The 23,814-nt window shown below is 46.6% G+C and overlaps 1 protein-coding gene across 1 annotated transcript in view; it reads left to right on the top strand.

The window, feature by feature from the left end:
* Positions 1-23,814, top strand: part of ptprua (protein tyrosine phosphatase receptor type Ua) — a gene marked incomplete at its 5' end in the record, with an annotated part of 205,691 nt that overhangs the window by 131,613 nt on the left and 50,264 nt on the right. Inside the window, 5 exon segments of the mRNA XM_084311954.1 lie at positions 573-638; positions 958-1,195; positions 3,588-3,775; positions 14,448-14,523; positions 15,253-15,329. Of these exon segments, the coding sequence (XP_084168080.1) occupies positions 573-638; positions 958-1,195; positions 3,588-3,775; positions 14,448-14,523; positions 15,253-15,329 (645 nt within the window).

Raw genomic sequence — 23,814 nt, 5'->3', positions numbered from 1 at the left:
GAAGTCGAAGAAAGAGGCGATGCAATAACGAGCGTGACAGGTCCTTCAGTTACTTCCTACTTTATTCATTCACAAAATCACCGCTGTACACACACCTACCACTCTCCTATATCTCCTCCCCTGTGACCCTTCAACTCTGGAGTGAGAGACTCCCTCAATGTGACACCACACAGGCCCCCCCCCGAACACCCAGAGTAGACATACCCTGCAATCCCAACCCATACAAAACCCCCCAAAGTACTCAGCCCCTCGTAGGAGGCTGACTACCCGACCACAACGACTGCACTTAACAGTCAGGGGGGAAGGGGGAAGGGCACGAGCAGGTGGCCGTCCGCGCCGGCGGCGAGGCGAGGCTGGACTGGGGGAGAGTCCGGGGCTGCTGCCGGGGTAGAGGTAGACACGGGCCGCAAGCTAGCGGCAGGAGTGGGGTTGGGTGGACGGCCGAGCCGTCGGGGCTGAGCCAGCTCCACCGGCCCGTCCGGGGCCACGTGTGCAGGCTTCAAACGGTCCACCGATATCCGCTCCTGAAGCCCCCCTCTGTCCACCATAAAGCTCTTGGGTCCCGCTTCCAGGACCCGGAAGGGCCCATTGTATGGAGCCTGGAGTGGAGAACGGTGGGCATCGCGGCGGATGAACACGTATGGGGCTGACATCAAGTCCTTGGGGATGTAGGACAGGGGAAGACAGTGATGTGCGGCACGGGAGCGAAAGTGCTGGCGGCGTCTCGGATGGCCAAGCGATGAGTCGCAGCTGACCAGGGGGCTGTGGCACCTGGGAGGAACTCCCCAGGGACTCTCAGCGGCTGACCCAACACGAGCTCAGCCGAAGATGACTGCACATCCTCCTTTGGGGCCGAGCGCAGGCCTAGCATGACCCACGGCCAAACGGTCGACCCAATTACTGTCCGTAAGAGCCGCCCGGAGAGCAGCCTTCATAGTGCGGTGGAAACGCTCACAGATACCATTTGCCTGCGGGTTTTATGCCACGGTGCGGTGGAGTTTCACCCCCAAACTCTCCGCCACAGCACTCCACAGCTCTGACGTGAACTGGGGCCCTCTGTCCGAAGTTAGATCCGCGGGGGTACCGAAACGGGCCACCCAGGTGGAGATGAATGCCCGAGCCACGTCCACCGATGTAGTGGATGACAGGGTCACAGCCTCCGGCCACCTGGTGGTCCTGTCCACCATGGTTATTGGTGAGTGAACCCCTGGGAGGGGGGCAGCGGACCCACCAGGTCCACGTTGACGTGATCAAAACATCTCTCCGGGATGAGAAATGGCCCCAGCGGGGCCTTAGTGTGCCGATGCACCTTGGCGCGCTGGCACGCTACACAAGAGGCTGCCCACCCCTTGATGTCCTTCCTGAGGCCCGGCCAGACGAACCTAGCCCCCACCAGCTTAACCGATGCCTTCACCCCCGGGTGAGACAAAGCATGTATAGCATCGTAAATGCGGCGGTGCCAGCCAGCGGGGACCATCGGGCGAGGTCGGCCGGTGGAGACATCGCAGAGGAGCGTGGCCTTACTGTCCTGGAACACCACATCCTCCAGTCTCAGTCCTGTCGTGGCCGTCCTGAATGTCTGGATGTCCATGTCCGTGCACTGGTCAACTGCCATGGCTGCGTAGTCCACACCTAGGTGCACAGTGTTGACCCGCACTCTGGAGAGGCAGTCAGCCACCAGGTTGTCCTTGCCCGCCACATACTGCAGGTCCGTGGTGAATTCCGAAATGGCGGACAGTTGGTGCTGCTGCTGTGCCGACCATGGTTCTGTGGTCTTAGCCATGGCAAAGGTCACAGGCTTGTGGTCCACGAAAGCGGTGAACTCCCGGCCCTCCAACAGGAACCTAAAATGACGCGTGGCGAGGAAAAGGGCCAGCAGCTCCCGTCATCTCCCCCGCCGGCAGCGCAGCGTTAACGTTAACGCTATAGTGGCGGGTTGCCAGCAATATTTTGTCAGCTTCTTCTGCCATCCCCCGATAATCATGTGTATGTTCTCCATTGATTGCTATCATCACATTGTATTGTATAGAGCAAACTTGGGTTAGCTATATACATTATATGTTTGTACATGGATAGAATCTATATTATACAGGGGGGGGGTTGTACATATGTATTATGCACATTGTGTTGTTATTATTATCGATAGAGTAAACATATGTCTCACCTTTATTATCTACCGCACCTTTTATTGTTTATTATTATTATTATTTCTTATTATTATTGTACCTTGTACCCTGTGCTGCTATGACCCCTGAATTTCCCCACGAGGATCAATAAAGATCCATATTATCTTATGGGATCAATAAAGATCCATATTATCTCATCTTATGGTTTATATTCGATTATTTGAGTATTTAAGTACAGCATTGTTACCATGGTGATACATGAATAAATTATTTATACAATGACCAGTACCATGGTTAAAACATATTTTATTATCACCAAACCACCATGATAGGCAAAGAAATAGGTAAGATGAGGCTTAAACGTGGCATTTCACAAGAAAAACAATGCCGTACTCTCACGTGAAGCTCTAGTAACAGTTTGACAGTTACTGAGAGTCAATGGGTTTGTCCTCGGGTGATGTCAGGATGGAGGACACTGAATCCTTGTGTTAATTACAGCTCAGTGCAATGAGGGAGATGGGGGGGGAAATAGCAATCCCTATCACTATCAAATCCTTTGCTAAGCCTGCCCTTCCTCTGAGAGGGTGGTGAAGTGAGAGAACTCAGGCCACAGTCCTTCTTCCTTCAGCCTAGTTTAACCACCTCCATGCCTCTTAACATAGAGATATCTCTCTCCGGTGAGCCTGTTTCTATTTCAATAATATTCTCCAAATGCATTTTATTTATAGAGCACACTTTAAAGTACAATGTAATCTCAAGGTGCTTTAACGTGGCATACAACATTTTAAATATGCATCATAATAAAACATTAAAACGCAGATAAATTAAAAGAAGAGAATGGCCAAGGAAAGCACATAAGTAGAGCACATCAGGACCCTGGGGGAGAAGCGCTGTGGAAGAGTTTTGATTTAAAAACAGTAATGGAGTCTGGGGCCCTAATTGTCTCTGGGAGCTGATTCCACATTCGTGAAAAAGCACATCCCCCCCATAGTCTTCAGCTTCTTCTTCTTCTTCTTCTTCTTCTTCTTCTTCTTCTTCTTCTTCTTCTTCTTCTTCTTCTTCTTCTTCTTCTTCTTCTTCTTCTTCTTCTTCTTCTTCTTCTTCTTCTTCTTCTTCTTCTTCTTCTTCTTCTTCTTCTTCTTCTTCTTCTTCTTCTTCTTCTTCTTCTTCTTCTTCTTCTTCTTCTTCTTCTTCTTCTTCTTCTTCTTCTTCTTCTTCTTCTTCTTCATCACAAGCTGGTCTCTGGAGGATAATTTAGTCTGTTGAGTATGAGATAAACCTTTGCGTGAAGACTGGGGGGGTGGGGGTTATTACAATATTCCAAATACAGAGAATATGCATTTTTGTATCTGGAAACTTGTTGAAACCTCTATACAGTACTATTTGAATCTTTGGTACGTGTGATTTGATCTGCATATTCAAATGAAGCATGTGTGTGTGTGTGTGTGTTTGCTCTTCCAGACGAGCAGCGGACCTCCGTGAACGAGTCCAGCAGCCTGCTGGGAGGCTCCCCCCGGCGCCACAGCCGGAGGAAGAGCTCGCCGTACCACACGGGTCAGCTGCACCCGGCCGTGAGGGTGGCCGACCTCCTCCAGCACATCAACCAGATGAAGACTTCCGAGGGCTACGGCTTCAAACAGGAGTACGAGGTGAGAGAGAGAGGGAAGGAGAGAGAGAGGGGGGAGAGGGAGGGAGAGAGAGGGAGGGAGAGACAAAGAGAGAGAGGGGGAGAGGGAGGGAGACAGAGAGAGATAGAGGGGGGGGAGAGAGAGAGACAGAGAGAGAGGGAGAGAGAGATAGAGAGAGAGAGGGAGAGAGAGAGAGAGACAGAGAGAGAGTAAAATAAAGTGAAAAATACACGTCAAAGACTACATCCTCCTAGCGAGCGAGCAGGGCTGCCTGGCTTTTTGCAGACAGAACTAACGCTTTTTAAATTTACGAGGGTAGCGATGAGATACTGTTTTATTTTAATCTCTCCCCGTCGCTACAGAGAGAATGCAGATATGCATCCTGGTGCTGCGAGGGCACTAATTAAAGCCTTTTTAGAGTAACTTTCTCCTGAGTTTGAACACAAAGCCTCATCCCCTCTCACAACTCAGCGGCCCCTTTGTTAAGCCTGTCCTTCCTCTGAGAGGGTGGTGGAGTGAGAGAACTCAGGCCACAGTCCTTCTGCCTTCAGCCTAGTTTAACCACCTCCATGCCTCAAGTCTGTTTAGCCAGGCTTTGAAGTGCTCTTAACACAGAGAAATATAATATATTTCTATTTCAATAATATTCTCCAAATGCATTTTATTTATAGAGCACACTTTAAAGTACAATGTAATCTCATGGTGCTTTAACACGGCATACTAAATAAAAAATATGCATCATAATAAAACATTACCATTCAGATGCACTCTTTCAACTTTATTACGCTATATCCCCTGAGGGGCCAACAAATTCACCCCACTACCACCCCCCTTGTCGGAATCAATACCTGGGCCTTTTCTCCGTCTGACTCCCTCATCGCCTGGAGGAATAAACAATATTATGAAGGAGATCAGTGAGAGCCGCGGCTGTCAGACTTCATAACCCTTATTTCCCACAGGCTCATCCGCGCACGTCGATTGATCAAGCTGGCCGTGGCGCGGCGTGGGCGGGCGGGAGGGTTTTCGGGGTGCTGGCGACGTGGGACAGGATCGCCCCTAACTTGGGAAGAGTAGTTCAGATGTCTGGAGACTCTCTGACGGACCAGCGACTAGTCTGTATGAATGATGATTATTAAAAAAATAAATAAAATCTCTCTTTCTCCAATTTTCAGTTTTTCTCCCCGTCCCAATTTTGTCGCCGTGCCAATTCCCCCCCTCCCCTACCTGGCTGCTGTATGCATGTTCTCCTACGAGTCGGTACAAGGGCGTCCCGAAGCCGACCGCACGCTTCCTCCGATACGTGCGGCGACTGCCAGTGACGTCTTTTCACTTGGCAGCGAGGACTCTCATTGGTGAAGTGTAACGCGTGGGAGGGCACGCTATCTCCACCAAGTCCTGCCCCCGCTGAGCAAGCGCAGAGACCTGACCTGTAGGCGTCGCTGTCCACAACGGCAGATTCCCACCCACCAGCTTCCCACCCCCTAATACTGCCAATTGTATTAGTATGAACGACCAGCCAAGCTGGTAGCAACGCCGAGAGCTGGGCTCGAACCCAGCATCTCCTGCGTTGGTGACGAGCGCAATCTCCGCTACGCCACCTGACCGCCCTGAATGGTGATTCTAATATGTAGCTATGCTCAACAAAACTGGTGAATAATGGGGGGAGGGGGGTATAATGCGAGGGCACACCGTACGCCGTGGAGGCCAGATGTTGGCACAGCTCCCAAGGAGAGAGGGAGAGAGAGGAGGGGGAGGGGGAACAGGAGACGGAAGAGCGGCGTGTTAAGCAGGATTAGCCCGGTCATTACCTGTGCAGAAGCAGGGTGCATGATGGGACATGTAATCCCCTGATCAGCATGCTCTGCCTGACTCTGCCAGGGCCCTCAGGTGGGGCCATTCTGGAAACCCCCCCCCTCTCTCTCCCTTACAGCTCCGGGGGGATTGGACCTCCACTGATGAGAGGGCTTAGCGTGCCACGCTAAAGAGCCTCTGGATGTGCCCGCGGTTGGAGCGGGGAGATCAGGTGGACTTAATGGCACCAACCGACCCCAGGAGAGGGCTGCGGGGTTGGGGGAGGGGAGGACCGGGGAGACATGATGTGACTTGAGCCAAACCGTCACTGCACGTTTGTTCGTCGCCACACATCGATCATAATATTATTATCTGTGGATTTCAATTTTTTTCTTTTTCTTTCTCCTCCCTCCTCCGACTCGTAACATTGATTTAGATTCAATGGCTCATCTCTCCGGGTAACTGGCAGATATATTTTTTTGGTAGATGGCTGTCATAAACAGCTGTCACCAATTTAGCACTTTAACACGGAGGTATCGTAAAGCATCGCGTCTTTCTCGGGTCGAGGCAAGGCTCCGCCGCACACCTCGCAGAGGGGAACGAGAAGGACTGATCCCCCCTCCCTCCCTTCGTTCCCTCTCCTTCTCAGGGCTAAAGCCATCTCTCAGCGCCGCACGTGTCATCTGGCGGCGCCAGCCTCTCCCCTCGCGGTGACATTCCAGATGTCTGTCGATGACTACGCCGCCCGCATAGTGTGTGTGGATGGCAAAGTTCCTCTAATTCTCCAGTGGTGGAGTAGTTCGTTATTTGAGTGTTTAAGTGGTGCAGTATAGTGGAGTAGTTAGTTCTTTGAGTGTTTAAGTGGCGCAGTGTAGTGGAGTAGTTCGTTATTTGAGTGTTTAAGTGGCGCAGTATAGTGGAGTAGTTAGTTATTTGAGTGTTTAAGTGGCGCAGTATAGTGGAGTAGTTAGTTATTTGAGTGTTTAAGTGGCGCAGTATAGTGGAATAGTTTGTTATTTGAGTGTTTAAGTGGCGCAGTATAGTGGAGTAGTTAGTTCTTTGAGTGTTTGAGTGGCGCAGTATAGTGGAGTAGTTAGTTATTTGAGTGTTTGAGTGGCGCAGTATAGTGGAGTAGTTAGTTCTTTGAGTGTTTAAGTGGCGCAGTATAGTGGAGTAGTTAGTTATTTGAGTGTTTAAGTGGCGCAGTATAGTGGAGTAGTTAGTTCTTTGAGTGTTTAAGTGGCGCAGTATAGTGGAGTAATTTACATTTACATTTACATTTAGTCATTTAGCTGACGCTTTTATCCAAAGCGACTTACAAGTTCTGTACGACAAGCCATCAGGAAGGGCACAACTCTATCAGCTGAGCAACAATGTTCATCAAAGTGTTGAGTGCTACAGTGTAGGTTAGTTTATTAGGACAAGTGCATGACAGTATGGTTAGTTAGGGTTAGATTTTTTTTTTTTTTTTTTTTTTTTTTTTTTTTTTTTAATTCAGATAATGGTTGAAGAAGTGCGTCTTTAGTCGACGGCGAAAGATTGGACGTGATTCGGCTGTCCTAACTGGGGTGGGTAGTTCATTCCACCATTGTGGGGCAAGGACTGAGAATAGGCGACTTCTCTTTGATGACCCTCCCGGAGCTTGGATAGGAGTAGGTCTGAGGCGGCCAGAAGATGCAGAGCGTAGGGGTCTTGAGGGTGTGTAGTTAGAGACCATTGACCGGAGGTAGGCGGGAGCGGTTCCCTTTGCCGCACGGTATGCTAGGTCGAGGGCCTTGAAGCGGATTCGTGCAGCAATGGGGAGCCAGTGCAGGTCCCTAAGAAGTGGGGTGACATGGGCCGACTTCGGTAGGTTTGAGATCAGGCGGGCCGCTGCGTTCTGAATGAGTTGAAGAGGCTTAGTGGCAGTGGCCGGGAGGCCAGCGAGCAGTGCATTGCAGTAGTCGAGGCGGGAGATGACTGTTGATTGGACGAGGAGTTGGGTGGCTTCTTTTGTCAGGAAGGGGCGTATCCTTCTGACGTTGCTCAGGAGGAATCGGCAGGTTCTGGTCGTCGCTGCGATGTGAGCAGAGAAGTTCAACTGGTCGTCGAGGACAACACCAAGGTTCTTGGCGGTCGGGGACGCAGTCACAGCTGCATTCTCGACTGTGATTGAAAGGTCGGTTAGGGGGGAGGATTTGGCCGGCAGGTGGAGCAATTCTGTTTTGCTTAGGTTCAGTTTGAGGTGGTTGGACGTCATCCAGGCTGAGATGTCGGACAGACAGGCCGAGATCCGCACAGAGACGTGGATATCTGAGGGAGGGAAGGAGAGGAAGAGTTGAGTATCGTCGGCATAACAATGGTAGGAGAAGCCATGAGACGTGATAATGTTACCCAGTGATTTAGTGTAGAGGGAGAAGAGAAGGGGTCCTAAAACCGAGCCCTGGGGGACACCCGTCCGCAGGGGGCGGGTGGCCGACAGGGTCCCTCTCCATGACACTTGGTAGGAGCGGTCATTGAGGTATGATGACAGCCATGTCAGCGCAGAGCCAGCCACTCCCATTCCTGCGAGGGCCGCAAGGAGGATCTGGTGGTTGACTGTGTCGAAGGCTGCAGATAGATCTAGGAGAATCAGGACAGAGGAGAGGCCTTTCGCTTTTGCTAAGTGAAGTGCCTCTGTGACCGCAATGAGGGCTGTCTCTGTGGAGTGACCAGTCCTGAAGCCTGACTGATTAGGGTCTAGGAGGTCATTCTGTAAGAGATAAGTAGTAAGTTGGTTGGATACAGCACGTTCAAGTGTTTTAGAAAGGAAGGAGAGAAGAGAGACAGGACGGTAGTTGCCTATGACAGTAGGGTTCAGGGTTGGTTTTTTTATGAGCGGCGTGACTCTGGCTTGTTTTAGGGAGGTGGGGACCACCCCCGAGTTGAGTGAGGAGTTGATGGTTGCAGTTAGGAATGGGAGGATGTCTGGTGCTATGGTCTGGAGGAGTGGGGAGGGTAGCTGGTCCAGCTGGCAAGTAGTCGGACGGTTTGACGTTACCAGTGTCAGGGTCTCTGCTTCTGTAATGGGAGAGAAAGATGACAGAGTGAAGGATGAGGTTCTCGATTCAGCATTTGGAATGGGTGGGGGTTGGGAGAAGGAGCTGCGGATGTTCTCCACTTTTTCCTCAAAGAAGATCGCAAAGTCTTCGGCAGAGAAAGATGAGGGAGGGGGGGGTGGGGGGGGAGTGAGGAGGGAGGACATGGTAGCATGCAGTTTGCGAAGATTCTTGGCAGAGGCCTCGATCCTATGGTGGAAGAAAGAAGCTTTGGCATTAGTGATGGTTTTGGAGAATGTTAACAAGAGGTTGTGATATGTGTCGATGTCAGCAGTGAGGCGTGACTTTCTATACTTCCTTTCAGCTGCTCTCAGGACCTGTCTTTGTTCTCTCACTGGATCTGTCAGCCATGGACTGGGTGGGGAACGGCGGGCAGGTTTCTCAACGAGGGGACAGAGCTTGTCGAAGGAGGTTGCCAGGGCTGAAAGGAGGGTGGAGGTTGCCATCTCTGTGGAGAGAGCAGAGAAGGTGTCACTCAAAGGTAGAGCGGATAGTATGTCAGAGGAGAGGGTGGAGGGGGATAGGGAGGGCAGGTTGCGTCTGAGTGAGACTGTTTGAGTTGGGGTGAAGACCTTTCGGTTAAGCATGAGAGTTAGTGAGAAGGATATGAAGGAATGGTCAGATACATGTAGGGGAGTTACCGTGGTGTTAATGATGCTGGAGTTACGGGAAAATATGAGATCCAAGGAGTTGCCTGCTTTGTGGGTGGGAGGCATGGCAGTGGGAGTCAGGTCAAACGATTGTAGGAGGGAGACTACTATGACTGACTGAGATGAGTCAGGCAGGTTGAAGTCGCCCAGTAGAAGGAGAGGGGTACCATCTTCCGGTAAGGAGCTAAGAAGCATGTCCAGCTCATCTGTGAAGTGATCGAGCGGACCTGGAGGGCGGTAGAGTGTAACAATGGTGAGATTGAAAGGATTAGAGACAGATACTGCATGATATTCGAGAGAGGAGAGTGACAGTTCTGGGAGTGGTGTTACGCTTGTAGCCCATGAAGGAGATGTCATGAGGGCAGTGCCTCCACCCCGTCTGGAAGGTCGAGGTGTGTGAGTGAAGTTATAGTTTGTAGATAATGCTGCAGGTGTTGATGAGTTATTGGGGGTTATCCAGGTCTCAGTTAGAGCCAGGAGCTGCAGATTTAGACTATGGGCGTAGGCAGTAATGAAGTCAGCTTTCTTGACTGCTGATTGACAATTCCATAAGCCTCCCCGTACTGTGACAGGTGTATTAGTGGCTGTAGGAGGGTAGGAGAGATTAGCCGGGTTACTAGCAAACTGTCGTGGATGGGTAGAGTCAGTTCTGGAGGAGCAGATTGTGGATATAGGTATGAGACACATTGTATTGTCGAGAGTGGCAGGGAGGAAGTAGAGAAATAGCAGTGTGGGAGGGAAATATAGGATTATGGTGTACTTAGCACTGGGTGGATCGGTGGATCCCTCGGCGGTGAACTCCAGGATAACTCCTCCTCTTTGTCCCTCTTCGTTTCTCGACGCTTCGCTGACGCTACACCAGCAAGCCTTTAAATCACTATCACTAATTAGTGCTGTCTTAACACCTGGCCCTTAATGGGGGCACTTAACAAAACAAAATGGCCGTTTTAAACACGCCCCTTTAATCAAGTCAGCTGGTTCCTCACTTTTAAGATTCACTAATAAACTTAAAATGGCTTACCCTAGTTTTCAGTATAAAGCAATGTTTCTCAGTGAGAGTGTCCTGTCCTTCCTTAACAGAGCCCAGTACAGAGTGACTTCAACACAGTGTGGACCTCTGCTTTTAAACAGGGCAGGCTCTTAATGGCTCACTCAGCAAATCAGATGCTACTAGTAAACAGGAAACAGTCCCTTAATGGGGGCACTTAACTAAACAAAATGGCCGTTTTAAACACGCCCCTTTAATCAAGTCAGCTGGTTCCTCACTTTTAAGATTCACTAATAAACTTAAAATGGCTTACCCTAGTTTTCAGTATAAAGCAATGTTTCTCAGTGAGAGTGTCCTGTCCTTCCTTAACAGAGCCCAGTACAGAGTGACTTCAACACAGTGTGGACCTCTGCTTTTAAACAGGGCAGGCTCTTAATGGCTCACTCAGCAAATCAGATGCTACTAGTAAACAGGAAACAGTCCCTTAATGGGGGCACTTAACTAAACAAAATGGCCGTTTTAAACACGCCCCTTTAATCAAGTCAGCTGGTTCCTCACTTTTAAGATTCACTAATAAACTTAAAATGGCTTACCCTAGTTTTCAGTATAAAGCAATGTTTCTCAGTGAGAGTGTCCTGTCCTTCCTTAACAGAGCCCAGTACAGAGTGACTTCAACACAGTGTGGACCTCTGCTTTTAAACAGGGCAGGCTCTTAATGGCTCACTCAGCAAATCAGATGCTACTAGTAAACAGGAAACAGTCCCTTAATGGGGGCACTTAACTAAACAAAATGGCTGTTTTAAACACGCCCCTTTAATCAAGTCAGCTGGTTCCTCACTTTTAAGATTCACTAATAAACTTAAAATGGCTTACCCTAGTTTTCAGTATAAAGCAATGTTTCTCAGTGAGAGTGTCCTGTCCTTCCTTAACAGAGCCCAGTACAGAGTGACTTCAACACAGTGTGGACCTCTGCTTTTAAACAGGGCAGGCTCTTAATGGCTCACTCAGCAAATCAGATGCTACTAGTAAACAGGAAACAGTCCCTTAATGGGGGCACTTAACTAAACAAAATGGCCGTTTTAAACACGCCCCTTTAATCAAGTCAGCTGGTTCCTCACTTTTAAGATTCACTAATAAACTTAAAATGGCTTACCCTAGTTTTCAGTATAAAGCAATGTTTCTCAGTGAGAGTGTCCTGTCCTTCCTTAACAGAGCCCAGTACAGAGTGACTTCAACACAGTGTGGACCTCTGCTTTTAAACAGGGCAGGCTCTTAATGGCTCACTCAGCAAATCAGATGCTACTAGTAAACAGGAAACAGTCCCTTAATGGGGGCACTTAACTAAACAAAATGGCCGTTTTAAACACGCCCCTTTAATCAAGTCAGCTGGTTCCTCACTTTTAAGATTCACTAATAAACTTAAAATGGCTTACCCTAGTTTTCAGTATAAAGCAATGTTTCTCAGTGAGAGTGTCCTGTCCTTCCTTAACAGAGCCCAGTACAGAGTGACTTCAACACAGTGTGGACCTCTGCTTTTAAACAGGGCAGGCTCTTAATGGCTCACTCAGCAAATCAGATGCTACTAGTAAACAGGAAACAGTCCCTTAATGGGGGCACTTAACTAAACAAAATGGCCGTTTTAAACACGCCCCTTTAATCAAGTCAGCTGGTTCCTCACTTTTAAGATTCACTAATAAACTTAAAATGGCTTACCCTAGTTTTCAGTATAAAGCAATGTTTCTCAGTGAGAGTGTCCTGTCCTTCCTTAACAGAGCCCAGTACAGAGTGACTTCAACACAGTGTGGACCTCTGCTTTTAAACAGGGCAGGCTCTTAATGGCTCACTCAGCAAATCAGATGCTACTAGTAAACAGGAAACAGTCCCTTAATGGGGGCACTTAACTAAACAAAATGGCTGTTTTAAACACGCCCCTTTAATCAAGTCAGCTGGTTCCTCACTTTTAAGATTCACTAATAAACTTAAAATGGCTTACCCTAGTTTTCAGTATAAAGCAATGTTTCTCAGTGAGAGTGTCCTGTCCTTCCTTAACAGAGCCCAGTAATTAGTTCTTTGAGTGTTTAAGTGGCGCAGTATAGTGGAGTAGTTAGTTCTTTGAGTGTTTGAGTGGCGCAGTATAGTGGAGTAGTTAGTTCTTTGAGTGTTTAAGTGGCTCAGTATAGCGGAGTAGTTAGTTATTTGAGTGTTTGAGTGGCGCAGTATAGCGGAGTAGTTCGTTATTTGAGTGTTTGAGTGGCGCAGTATAGCGGAGTAGTTAGTTCTTTGAGTGTTTGAGTGGCGCAGTATAGTGGAGTAGTTCGTTCTTTGAGTGTTTGAGTGGCGCAGTATAGTGGAGTAGTTAGTTCTTTGAGTGTTTGAGTGGCGCAGAATAGTGGAGTAGTTAGTTCTTTGAGTGTTTGAGTGGCGCAGAATAGTGGAGTAGTTCGTTCTTTGAGTGTTCTTCAAGTTGAACGATGCATTGGACACTTCCTCGTAATGTCTCACTTATTTCTTCTTAGTTTGCTCTTCAGTGTGATCGCCACAGAAATTTTAGGTCTTGCCTGACTTAACGTTGATAAAAGACTCGACTTGACTTTGATTTGGTATTTGTGACATGAGACTTTGACTTGAAGCAGATGACTCGAAAAGGACTTTTCTTTTTTGCTGAATAGCCTGTTTACATTTGTCTAGATATTGAGTATAAAAACTTTGCGTTTTGAAAGATGATTGGGTGACTTTTAGTGCAATACGCGCAGCACAGGCTTAAAAGACAGTGTCTAGCAGGAACTAGGGAACAATTAAGACAGGATCTAGCTGAAAGCATGTTGAAAAGATTCTCCCATTCCTGCGTTGATTTTCACCTAGTCATAATATGACCAGACCATTTCTGATTCAGACAAGGCAGCTTTTGAATTGACAGCTTCTCAAGACGCTTCATCACTCTGTTCACAGTCCCTCACTAGTTCAAAGTCAATGTTCAGTAACCCAACCGCAGGAGAATGGTCCCTCCCCCCCATCTCTCTTTCTCTAATCAACTGTGCAACAAATGCAATCCTGCAGGATTAGTCAAACAAGATGGTATTTTATTTTTCCTTGATGACGATTAACATTTACAGTGTTCTGTATAGATGTATTAGTCTACACAATCCACGGCAGAAACTAGTCATCACTAGATGGAATACTGTGTTTCATTTGTTTCACAATTTGAACAATTGCCTATACTCCGCTCTGCAGTAAATGGAAAATGCTGGTATCCCTTCCCACTTTATCCAATCAGGAGAGAGAACCCTAGATATTTTTTTTTTTATTATTTCAAGTCTAAATCTTGCCAAGCCAAATTTACTTACTGCACTTGTTTCAGGCTCATATTTGCTTAAAACTGTTTTTAATTTTCTTTTTTGTCAGACAATTTTTGCAGTGTGGAGGTATCTTCTGATTGGATAAAGTGAGAACGAGATACCAGAAAATTTATTTTCTGTTTACTGCAGGGCGGAGGGACTGGAAGCTATTGTAGAGCTATTATTTTAAGATGTGGAACTCTTTATTTTAACAAGAAAATACTAAAATACTTACAGCACCTTTAACTTAAGACATGTGTAGATAGATTAGAGAGATAGATAGATAGATAGATAGATAGATAGATAGATAGATAGATAGATAGATAGATAGATAGATAGATAGATAGATAGATAGATAGATAGATAGATAGATAGATAGAGAGAGAGAGAGAGAGAGAGAGAGAGAGAGAGAGAGAGAGAGAGAGAGAGAGAGAGAGAGAGAGAGATAGATAGATAGATAGATAGATAGATAGATAGATAGATAGATAGATAGATAGATAGATAGATACTTTATTGCCATTTAAATTGGGATTTGTCTCTGTGCAAGGCTAATTTCAGCATAAAACAGTGGAAAAAACATACAATATAAAAACATACAAGAATACATACAACGCTATCCCTGAAGTAGAAGAAGTATTTAACATTAAGAAAATAATCCAACAGTGCTACTGTGCACAAAAGAGCTCAGTGCTCCATTTAAAGTGCGTATTGCCTTAAAGTGCCTGTCAGCTAGTGCTGGCCCTTATAGTACAAAGTGCCTGTGCATTACGGCTTGAGTTCAGGTGACGGACAACATCAGGATATGGGTAATTACTCCTACCACTTTCTCACTTATATTTCCCCCCTCTCCAGAGCTTCTTTGATGGCTGGGACGTCACTAAGAAGAAGGACAAAGGGACGAAGGGAAGACACGACAGCTTGCTAAGCCGTAAGTTCGGCCACTTGACCCTCAGAAGTGCGGAATCCACATTTTAGACGGCTTGTAAACTCGGCCGAACCGTGGAAAGGCACTGTTTCGTTCCGTTGTCGTGTTCACACCCTCTCGGTAAAGCCTGCAGACTCTCTTTAACACTTATAGTCCACTTTGCATTAAGTTGCTTTTGATGTACATAATGAGACGTACGCTACATTATTAATCGGGTGGCCGTGTTTAGTGCGCAACCTCAAATGCAAAGCACTCGTATGTATTAATGAGTTGAGTGCTTGTTGTTGATTGTAGTTTTAATTTCCCTGACAAAAACCCATGCAGCCCTATTACAGCGTGACTCCATTGCATTTGATCAGAGATGGTCTATAAATTATAATAAAGAGACTTGCTACAAGATATATTCAGAGGAAATAATGTAATGGTGATGTTATTTTATGTTGAGTAAATTATAATCTACCACAAGTCAAATTTGAGTTTTTTTAAGATGTTTAAAATGCCAAAAGGCTGGGAATTGTGCAGTGTACCCTGTGCCAGAAACCACTGGATAAGGTAGCATGTGTAGAAGGGGTTGCCGTGACTGTTGTGACGTGATGGCGGCAGAATGAACTGACTTCTCTTTAGAAGGACTGTGGTAACGTTGCATAAATTGCATTTTTCCCATTTCATTACGATTGCATTTTTCCCATTTCAACAATCTCCAATACTCTTTTTTTCCTTTGTGCCTTTCAGACGATCGCCATCGAGTCAAGCTGCACTCTCTGCTAGCCGACCCCAACTCTGACTATGTGAATGCCAATTACATAGATGTAAGTCTCTCGCCTCCCTCCCTCTCCTCCACTCCCTCTCCTCCACTCCCTCTCCATTATCTCCCCCTATCCCTCTCTCTATCCCTCTCCTTCTCCCTCACTCTCCTCCACTCTCCTCCACTCGCTCTCCCTCTCCTCCATTATCTCTCCCTCTCCCTATCCCTCTCCTTCTCCCTCACTCCTCCACTCCCTCTCCTCCACTCCCTCTCCTCCTCTCCCGCTCCCTCTCCTCTTCTCTATCGACTGTGTTGTCCCCACACACCGCTGTGCCTTTTAAATGAAACACCCTGAACTCTCAAGACCCCCATTAGTGTTGTGTTAGACTCTATCTAGATCAGAGGCCAAGAGGCCCAGGCCGTCTGAGGACGTGTCACGGCCCACCCATCTGGTGAGGAAACGTGACTCCACTGAGCATTATCCTGTAATCGGTTGGTTATAGAAACATGACAATTCATCCCGGTGGCTCCAAACGCCCCACAGGATCCTCCCCATAAGCTGCGTGACTCGCTACACAGCTCTTCAAAAAGGCTTGAGTCCCCGTCCCCGTCCCAGAACCACAGTCTTGAGCCTTTCATCTGGTCTGTTATTGTCGATCTCACCCGAGTGAGCATTCCTCAGGAGGCCGCAGACGATCCCACCGACGGCTTCATGTTCCTCCTGCGAGATCAGATCCTGGCGGCTCTGTGGTAGATTGACCCGCGGACACCACCGCCTGTGTCTGTTGGCCGGGTTCTGCTCTTACCTCAGGGTCGTTTAAGAGGTGTGCGATCAGCAAGCCAACCCGATTCTGATAACAGCCCACAGTTAAGCTAAACACTCTGTAAGAGCCGCGGGAGTAAAAAACAAGTGGGGGGGTTTTGACGAGGCGTATCTCTGAATGTGGGATATGAGCAGCTTTAGTTTTTCGTCATTGTCCCACGTGGAGCACAAAACAAAGTGAGGTATTTTACCTTATCTATAGAGGTACATTATCCATAGTATCTTTATGCAAGGTTTGCAACATTAGTCCTTCAAATGTGACGTTGGCCAACAGCATTACAAGACAGACACAATGCTCGCAGTTTCCAAAATGGACTCACTTTGTTCCGGATTGGCTGCAAAGTGAGTCCATTTTGGAAACTGCAAGCGTTGTCTCCACCAATACTACGTCAGCCCTCCGAGTTGGCTGACAGCATAGGCGGACACAATGCTCACAGTTTCCAAAATGTACTCACTTCGTAGCCAACCAGGAATGGGTCCGAGGGCGTATTATTTGTTTTTTTTCACCTTGTGGTGAAAAGCTACCTATTTCATTCTAACACATTGGCGGCCACTGGGATGAGTCTAATATCACTAGAGACGACCAGCATATGTAAACAGACTTGGGGCTGTTTGTAGAGCTAAATCTATACTTTATAGTATTGCTATCTGTCCATTATCATTGTCAATTGGGACCATAAACCGTCCCTTCAAAATGGCTTAAAGAAAAAAAATGTCATCAATACGTTCTCATTTTATAGCGCCGTGAATATAAGCGCTATACGGCATTTGGTCTAGTATATTTCCTGGAAGGCTAGATAAAGGGCTAATAGCTACTAACGTTATATCCAATGGCATTTCCGTTATACATAAGCTACAGTTACATATCGACTAGTTGTTGATAAATGTAAACAGCTGAAAATATTACATCATGTAAACAACGACAGCACTCTCTCTTCATCATGTAAACAAGGACATCACTCTCTCTTCATCATGTAAACAAGGACATCACTCTCTCTTCATCATGTAAACAAGGACAGCACTCTCTTCATCATGTAAACAAGGACAGCACTCTCTCTTCATCATGTAAACAAGGACATCACTCTCTCTTCATCATGTAAACAAGGACAGCACTCTCTCTTCATCATGTAAACAAGGTTAGTGTTAGTAAACAGGGGCATCATGTAAACAAGGTTAGGGTTAGTGTTATAATATTAACACATTGGGTGCCATGCAGTATGCCCATCTTATACCTCTCATTGCCAGTGCTGTAAGCCTATGGAGTGGCTCACCTTCTTTGCAGGGCTATAACTTTTTAAATATTATAGCTATATCGACATTACTATGGCCCATTCAACATCGGGTATCTATCGTTCCAGATGTGGGAACGCTATATTTTTCCATTCATACATTGTCGTGTTAATACCGTCGAGAATATAAGTATGTTTTTAGACTGTATAGCAGTCATTCTCTTGATTGTCACTAACGGCTTTCTTTAGTAAGACACCATACGTTGATTGGACAGATTCCAATGAAATAAATGGACAATCGAGCTGGAAATAACGTTAGATTCCTCTTACCTCTGGCCGATGCGCCTGGAGAAAAGAAATTCCAATTATTTGACGGCGATCTGCTAGATCCATTTTCCGTTTGTATGACGCAATAAACGCCAAAAGCATATTGATTATTGCGTCTCGAAAGCGATCCAATGCACTCGAGGTGTGTATATTGATCCATGTTACAAGATATCTCTGGCAGAGCTTTTTCCCCGATGCACCGAGCGCCACTTCCGGTTTAGAGTGGAGTGTAACTCGCCCGAAATCCACCAGGCGGCGGTATTGAGGCATTGCAATATCAGACAGGGTCCAGCAAGGCTCCGGGAGACACTGGACTCTGTCGGATATTGCAACGGCTTAATACCGCCGCCTGGTGGATTTCGGGCGAGTTGCACTCCACTCTCAACCGGATGGTGCGTTCTGTGCATCGGCGAAAATGTTCCGGGCAGAGCTCTCTTGTTATGTGGATCCAGACAAACACTAGTGCATTGGATCGCTATCGAGACGCAATAATCAATATGCTTTCGGCCTTTATTGCGTCATACAAACGGAAAACGGATCTAGCAGATGGAAATCAAATAATTGGAATATTTTTTCTCCAGACTCATCTGCCACAGGTACGTGGAATCTCACGTTAATTCCAGCTCGATTGTCCATTTATTTCATTGCAATCCATCTGATCAACGTATGATGTCGTACTAAAGAAAGCCGTTACTGACAATCAAGGAATCATAAACGCCCCCCCCCCCCCCCCCCCCCCCCCCTTTCCTTCACACATGATGGAGCATAATGTATACCGATCATATGCATTTGAATTTTTTAATATAGCGTGTATAGGAACGAAACGCCAATCGATTATGTATAATATGCGTCTGGGCCTATAACTCGCGTTCTAGGAATTACTGCAGGACACTCTAAAAACATACTTATATTCACGACGATATTAACACGACAATGTATAAATGGAGAAATATAGCGTTCCCACATCCAGAACAATAGATACCCGATGTTGAATGGGCCATAGTAATGTCGATATATCTATAATATTTAAAAAGTTATAGCCCTGCAAAGAAGGTGAGCGACTCCATAGGCTTACAGCACTGGCAGAGAGAGGTATAAGATGGTCAAACTGCGTGGCTGTTGTGTTAAACAGGGGCATCATGTAAACAGGGTTAGTGTTAGTTAGTTAGTGTTGATACCATATAGCCCTTACCTTGACTAGGATGAGCTCCAAAAAGAATATTCCAATTATCTGATCGCCATTCCAAGTATTGATGTCGATTGTGTTGCCAACATAATCCACCAAAGAACATGAACCGGGAGTGCTTGATTATCCTCAATCCATGTGTTATAAACGTTAATTTTGCCCGACTAGGAAAACCCGGACCGGACTTTTAGATTGACGGACAGACCAAGCCAGAGAGTTTCCAAGGATGTGCAATACCGGCCGCAAGGCGGCAGGTGGCGGTATTGGACGTTTGCGATCTCAGACCCATTCCCAATGATAACATCAGGCTCCCTCGATGGATTATGAATGGAAATAGCGAATAAAAGAAATAGCGACCAAAACCCGACTATACTCGGGTCTGGCGCCGAACGTTTGGCGAGTTAACCCGACTATACTCGGGTCCGGCGCTCAAAGTGTTAAACAGGGGTACCATGTAAACAGGGTTAGGGAGTTGTATTGACCATAACTCTCTCCACAGGGCCTCTGTTCTCTTAACCGCTCTGTAGCACCCTCTTTTCCTCCCCTTTCTTCAATCACTGTAACTAGCTCTTGTTTCCTTCCTTCTCTCCCTCCCTCCCTATTTCTCTTCTCTCCCTCTCTATCTCTCTCTCTCTCTTTCTTCTCTATCTTCCTCCGTCTCTCTATTTGGGGGGAGGGGAGAGGTTAGAGGGAGAGAGAGTAGGAGATATTAGATAACAGGGAAGTAAGTACTTCTGCTTCTCTGCCTTCTCTTTTCCTCTCTCCATCCTCCACCCCCCACCCCCGCGTGGCCCCTGCCATGCCACTTCTCCATGGCTACTCTCCTCTCAGCAGTCCACCCCCCCCCACTCGCTTCCTGCTTTGTTTGAGCCACTCTCATCATCCCGCCTGAAGCCATCGCTGCTCCCATGAGTTTTAATTTACCCCAGCTGACTGCGGCAGTCTGCCTGCGCTCCTCTTTCATCCACAGGCAGCCAGTGGCTGGTCTGGAGAGTCACCCCTGCTCGCTCCCTGGGTATAAGGTCTAGGCACAATAGATGTGCTGTGGCAGCCCAAAAAAAAACGACCCAGCAGGGAGTAGAGGAGAGCCGGGTCAGGGTCGTGCACGAACACAACGCGCAAAGCCAGAAAAGGGGTCGATATGCGCGCGCACACAGCCCTTGCCGTGGACGCGCTGGTGTTGTGAAAGCATGTTCAAAGAGGGTGTATAGCGGGGGGGGGTTATGGGCCAGATACCCCGAGTCCCAAAAGACACCTGTTTTGTTTTTTTACGTCGCTGCACCGTTGTACCATGCTGAGGTTAGATTTTCTTTTCAGAGGAGGTAAAAAATTGTCAAGGCGAAATAAAAATCTTTTTGAAAAAAGTCTTTTGTCAGAAATGTGCTGAAAGGCGATAATTGGCACAACCTCAGAACTACCCACACTGCAGAACTAGCAGTAGGTTAGGTGTTACTATATAAATTGTGCAGTGGAGGTTTTTTTTGTATTTACTATCACTTTCACTCTCTTGCGGCCTTGGGAAAATTTCACAAGCGTCTTATTTGTTTCGGGGTGGGACTTATTACTTATGACTTACTTATTGTCCAGCAGGGAGGGGATCTGGGGGAGATAGAGTGAACCTCTGTGTGCATTACGCTATCCCAGTGAAACTCCAAGCTGTCAGGTGAAAATATGTAGTGCAATGACCAGGACATGGATTGGCATAACGACTAAATTGTATATAATAAATGTGGATCATGTTGTAATTGGAATTTTGGGGGAGAATCCAGCAGTTAAGTTAGGTCACTCGCAAATCTGCCGTTTTATGACCCTATGTTTATACCCTAATCAGTTTCTCCCTGATATTCTAGTCTACTATGATAAAGAACTACAGCTGACAACTTTTTGACATGTCTGGTCTAATAATACAATAATAATACAGCCCGCTTGCTGTAATTGCAGAGTCATTACAAGTGTGTGTCAGGGTAACAAAATGTCCGTACACGAATAAATAAATTGGCTTTGCCTACAAACAGGTCAGTGTTTACAACAGAAGGATCGTGTAAACAAACAAACTGTCACGTTATCTTATCAAAACAGCCTTAATTGGGGCCATCGTTTGGAGTAGGGGCATCGAGGCAGTTTGACGCGCGACAGAACTGCGCGTTCCGCTATTTAAAACAACTGATGTATTTGAAAACGCAGCGCATCAGATGCCAATTGCGTTTGGCAGTTTTCTCTTAGTATTTCAGTCTCTGGGACGGCGCTCTTTCTTTCTTTCTTTTTTTCTTCTTGTGATGTGAGTGGTGTATTTTTTGCGTTGTCTACAAGGTATGTGCATGTGTCTCTTTCCTTCCTTTCAATCCATCCATCCATCCAGGCACGTTGGAAGTGGGGGTGTGAGAGCACTATCGTCTGTTGTTGTTTTTCCATAAATGTAACTGGGTTGAATATGTATCTGGCATATATCAAATCATCATAAAACAAAAACAAATGTTTTATTTGGTTATTCAATTAGGCTTAGAAATACTGCTCAATTGTTTTCTTGGTGCCTCCTAGCAATCTATTGACCTGAGGCACTTGAGCCTTTCCTCTATTAGACTACATTACTTTGAATGCATTACACTACAGTATAGGAGACGTGTGTATCCCGGTTTATGTGTATCTATTTTCATATTTAGATGTGTAGTTCAAAGTGCTCATGGACAACTAGCTGACTCACACAGACTGACGTTACTATGGAGCTTTGCAATGGTGGAATTCTATCTGTTACTCCCGGACCTCCTGACTAAATCAAAGACTGCAAGAAGTTGAGATAATTTACTGCTGGTGACATTTTCCCTGTCTTTGATCCCTGGACAATGCAGTGGTTTTCTAAGACATTTTTGGTGAGTGAGAATAACATGTTCGTTCTCAGTACTCATTAATGTCCACATAGTCTTACTGATAGCTTACGACGTTAACGAACATTAACCTAAACTACCTCCAGTTCCCTCTTTTATCTTTGTTGTCGTTCTCTCTCGGTGTGATGAGCAGTATTGTGGTGATTTGTAGCTTATTGATATGTCCCACTAGGTTGTGGTATACATATTAGGCCACTCCTGTACTAATGTTTTGTTTTACCAAGTGGGGTCAGATTTAGCTAGTGGTTCAAGACAATGTCTAACAAAAAGTGCAGTGCAGTGGCTAGAATACTGATGGTGATATTGTGTGTGATCACAGCATTGGGTCTCATTCATGCTCAGTCTACTGCATTCAGCACTGCCGTGTTGGAAAGCGCTGGCCAGAGTGAAATACAGTCTACCCCCCCCCCATCCATCCATCCGTCCATCCATCCATCTGTCCGTCCGTCCGTCCATCTTGAAGTCACATGGCCTCTGGATGTGTTCCTCCTGTGCTTCTGCTTCCCCCTATTTGAGAAGACAGTGTGGTTGCCAGGGCGACAGGCAGGAGATGAGGTCGAGAGGCTGAGGAATGCTCCTCGGCAGTGGGGGGGGGGGGGGGGGGGGGGGGGGGGGGGGGTACTCATGGGAGCGAGGGTCACTGCACTCTCTTCTGTGGCGATGGCCATCCATCTCAACTTCCCTGTCTGGCATGTCTGTTATGGAATGTAATTTGGGCGGCTGCCCGGCTGAACAGGATGAAGTGTGTGTGTGTATGATGGGTGGATGTGGGTGTGTGTGTGTGCGTGTGCTTGTGTGAGTGCACGTGCATGCATTGCATGTAGTGCATCCGATACCACAGTACAGTACACGCCAGTCGGGATCACCTTTACACAAGAGCGATGAGTGGGGAGGGGGGCGCTAAGCTTTACGCTTAAAGGAACGCGCCAACATTTTGGAAATTAGCTTACCGTCTTCTCCAGAGAGAGACAAGAAGATAGATACCAGTTTCCTCTCTGTGCGTTCAGTAGAAAGCTATCTACTGATGCATGTTAGCCTAGCTTAGCACAATGAATGGAAGCGGACAGTGACGGGTAGCCTTCGGGGAGAGGTGTTAGTTGGACAATGCCTCGGTTAACCGGTCATGTCCGCTTCCATTCATGGTGCTAAGCTAGGCTAACGTGCAGCCAGATAGCTTTCTACTGAACGCACAGAGAGGAAAACTTGTATCTATCTTCTTGTCTCTCTCTGGACGTGTTCCTTTAAGAACAGTTTTTCTCCTGGCTGAGCTGCTTTGCATTCTTCCCAGAGCGCTGCGTGTTGTTAGGAGGAGGGGGGGGGGGGCTACTAGGACACTGCAAATAGCCGTTCTCAGACCGGTCACCTCACACTGTATCATAACTGCACTAATGCTAAAGCTGTGGAGAGAAGAGAAACAGGCCAGATCAGTCAGTGTCACTCAGGTGAAATTGCTCCCACGGAGTCAGAGATCGCTCACACTGTCAATCTGCCTTTGATCAAAGTAGCCTCGGCTGCATGCAAAGTAATGCCAGCCTCCCTCTGCCCTTTGAAACTGAGCTCTCTCTCTCTCTCTCTCTCTCTCTCTCTCTCTCTCTCTCTCTCTCTCTCTCTCTCTCTCTCTCTCTCTCTCTCTCTCTCTCTCTCTCTCTCTCTCTCTCTCTCTCTCTCTCTCTCTCTCTCTCTCTCTCTCTCTCTCCCTCTCTCTGCATGTAATAGCTTGGCCGGCTCACAACATTTATTATTATTGTCATTTTGCTCAGAAGGTTTGATACCTGGAGAAATGTGGCCTTTAGAATTTTGTTTTATAATATATATATATATATATATATATATATATATATATATATATATATTATATATATATATATATATATATATATATATATATATATATATATATATATATATATATATACTGGGCACTGAGGGGAGTTGGATAATTGAACCCAGTGATGTTTACATCCAGCGGGATATGGAGGGGAAGTTGGCCTTTGTGGCTCTCTGTCAAAAGCGAGAGGAAACATTTTCCTGAACTGCTGCTATCAAATAAAGCCTGAGATTAATAGATGAAGAAAAGAAAATATGTGATGCTGAAAATGGAG

This window comes from Notolepis coatsorum, assembly GCF_963971535.1.
Source record: "Notolepis coatsorum genome assembly, chromosome: 4".
In the NCBI taxonomy this organism is placed as follows: Eukaryota; Metazoa; Chordata; class Actinopteri; order Aulopiformes; family Paralepididae; genus Notolepis; species Notolepis coatsorum.
The sequence above is the reverse complement of the archived record's forward strand: the minus strand, read 5'-3'. Positions and strand labels throughout refer to the sequence as shown.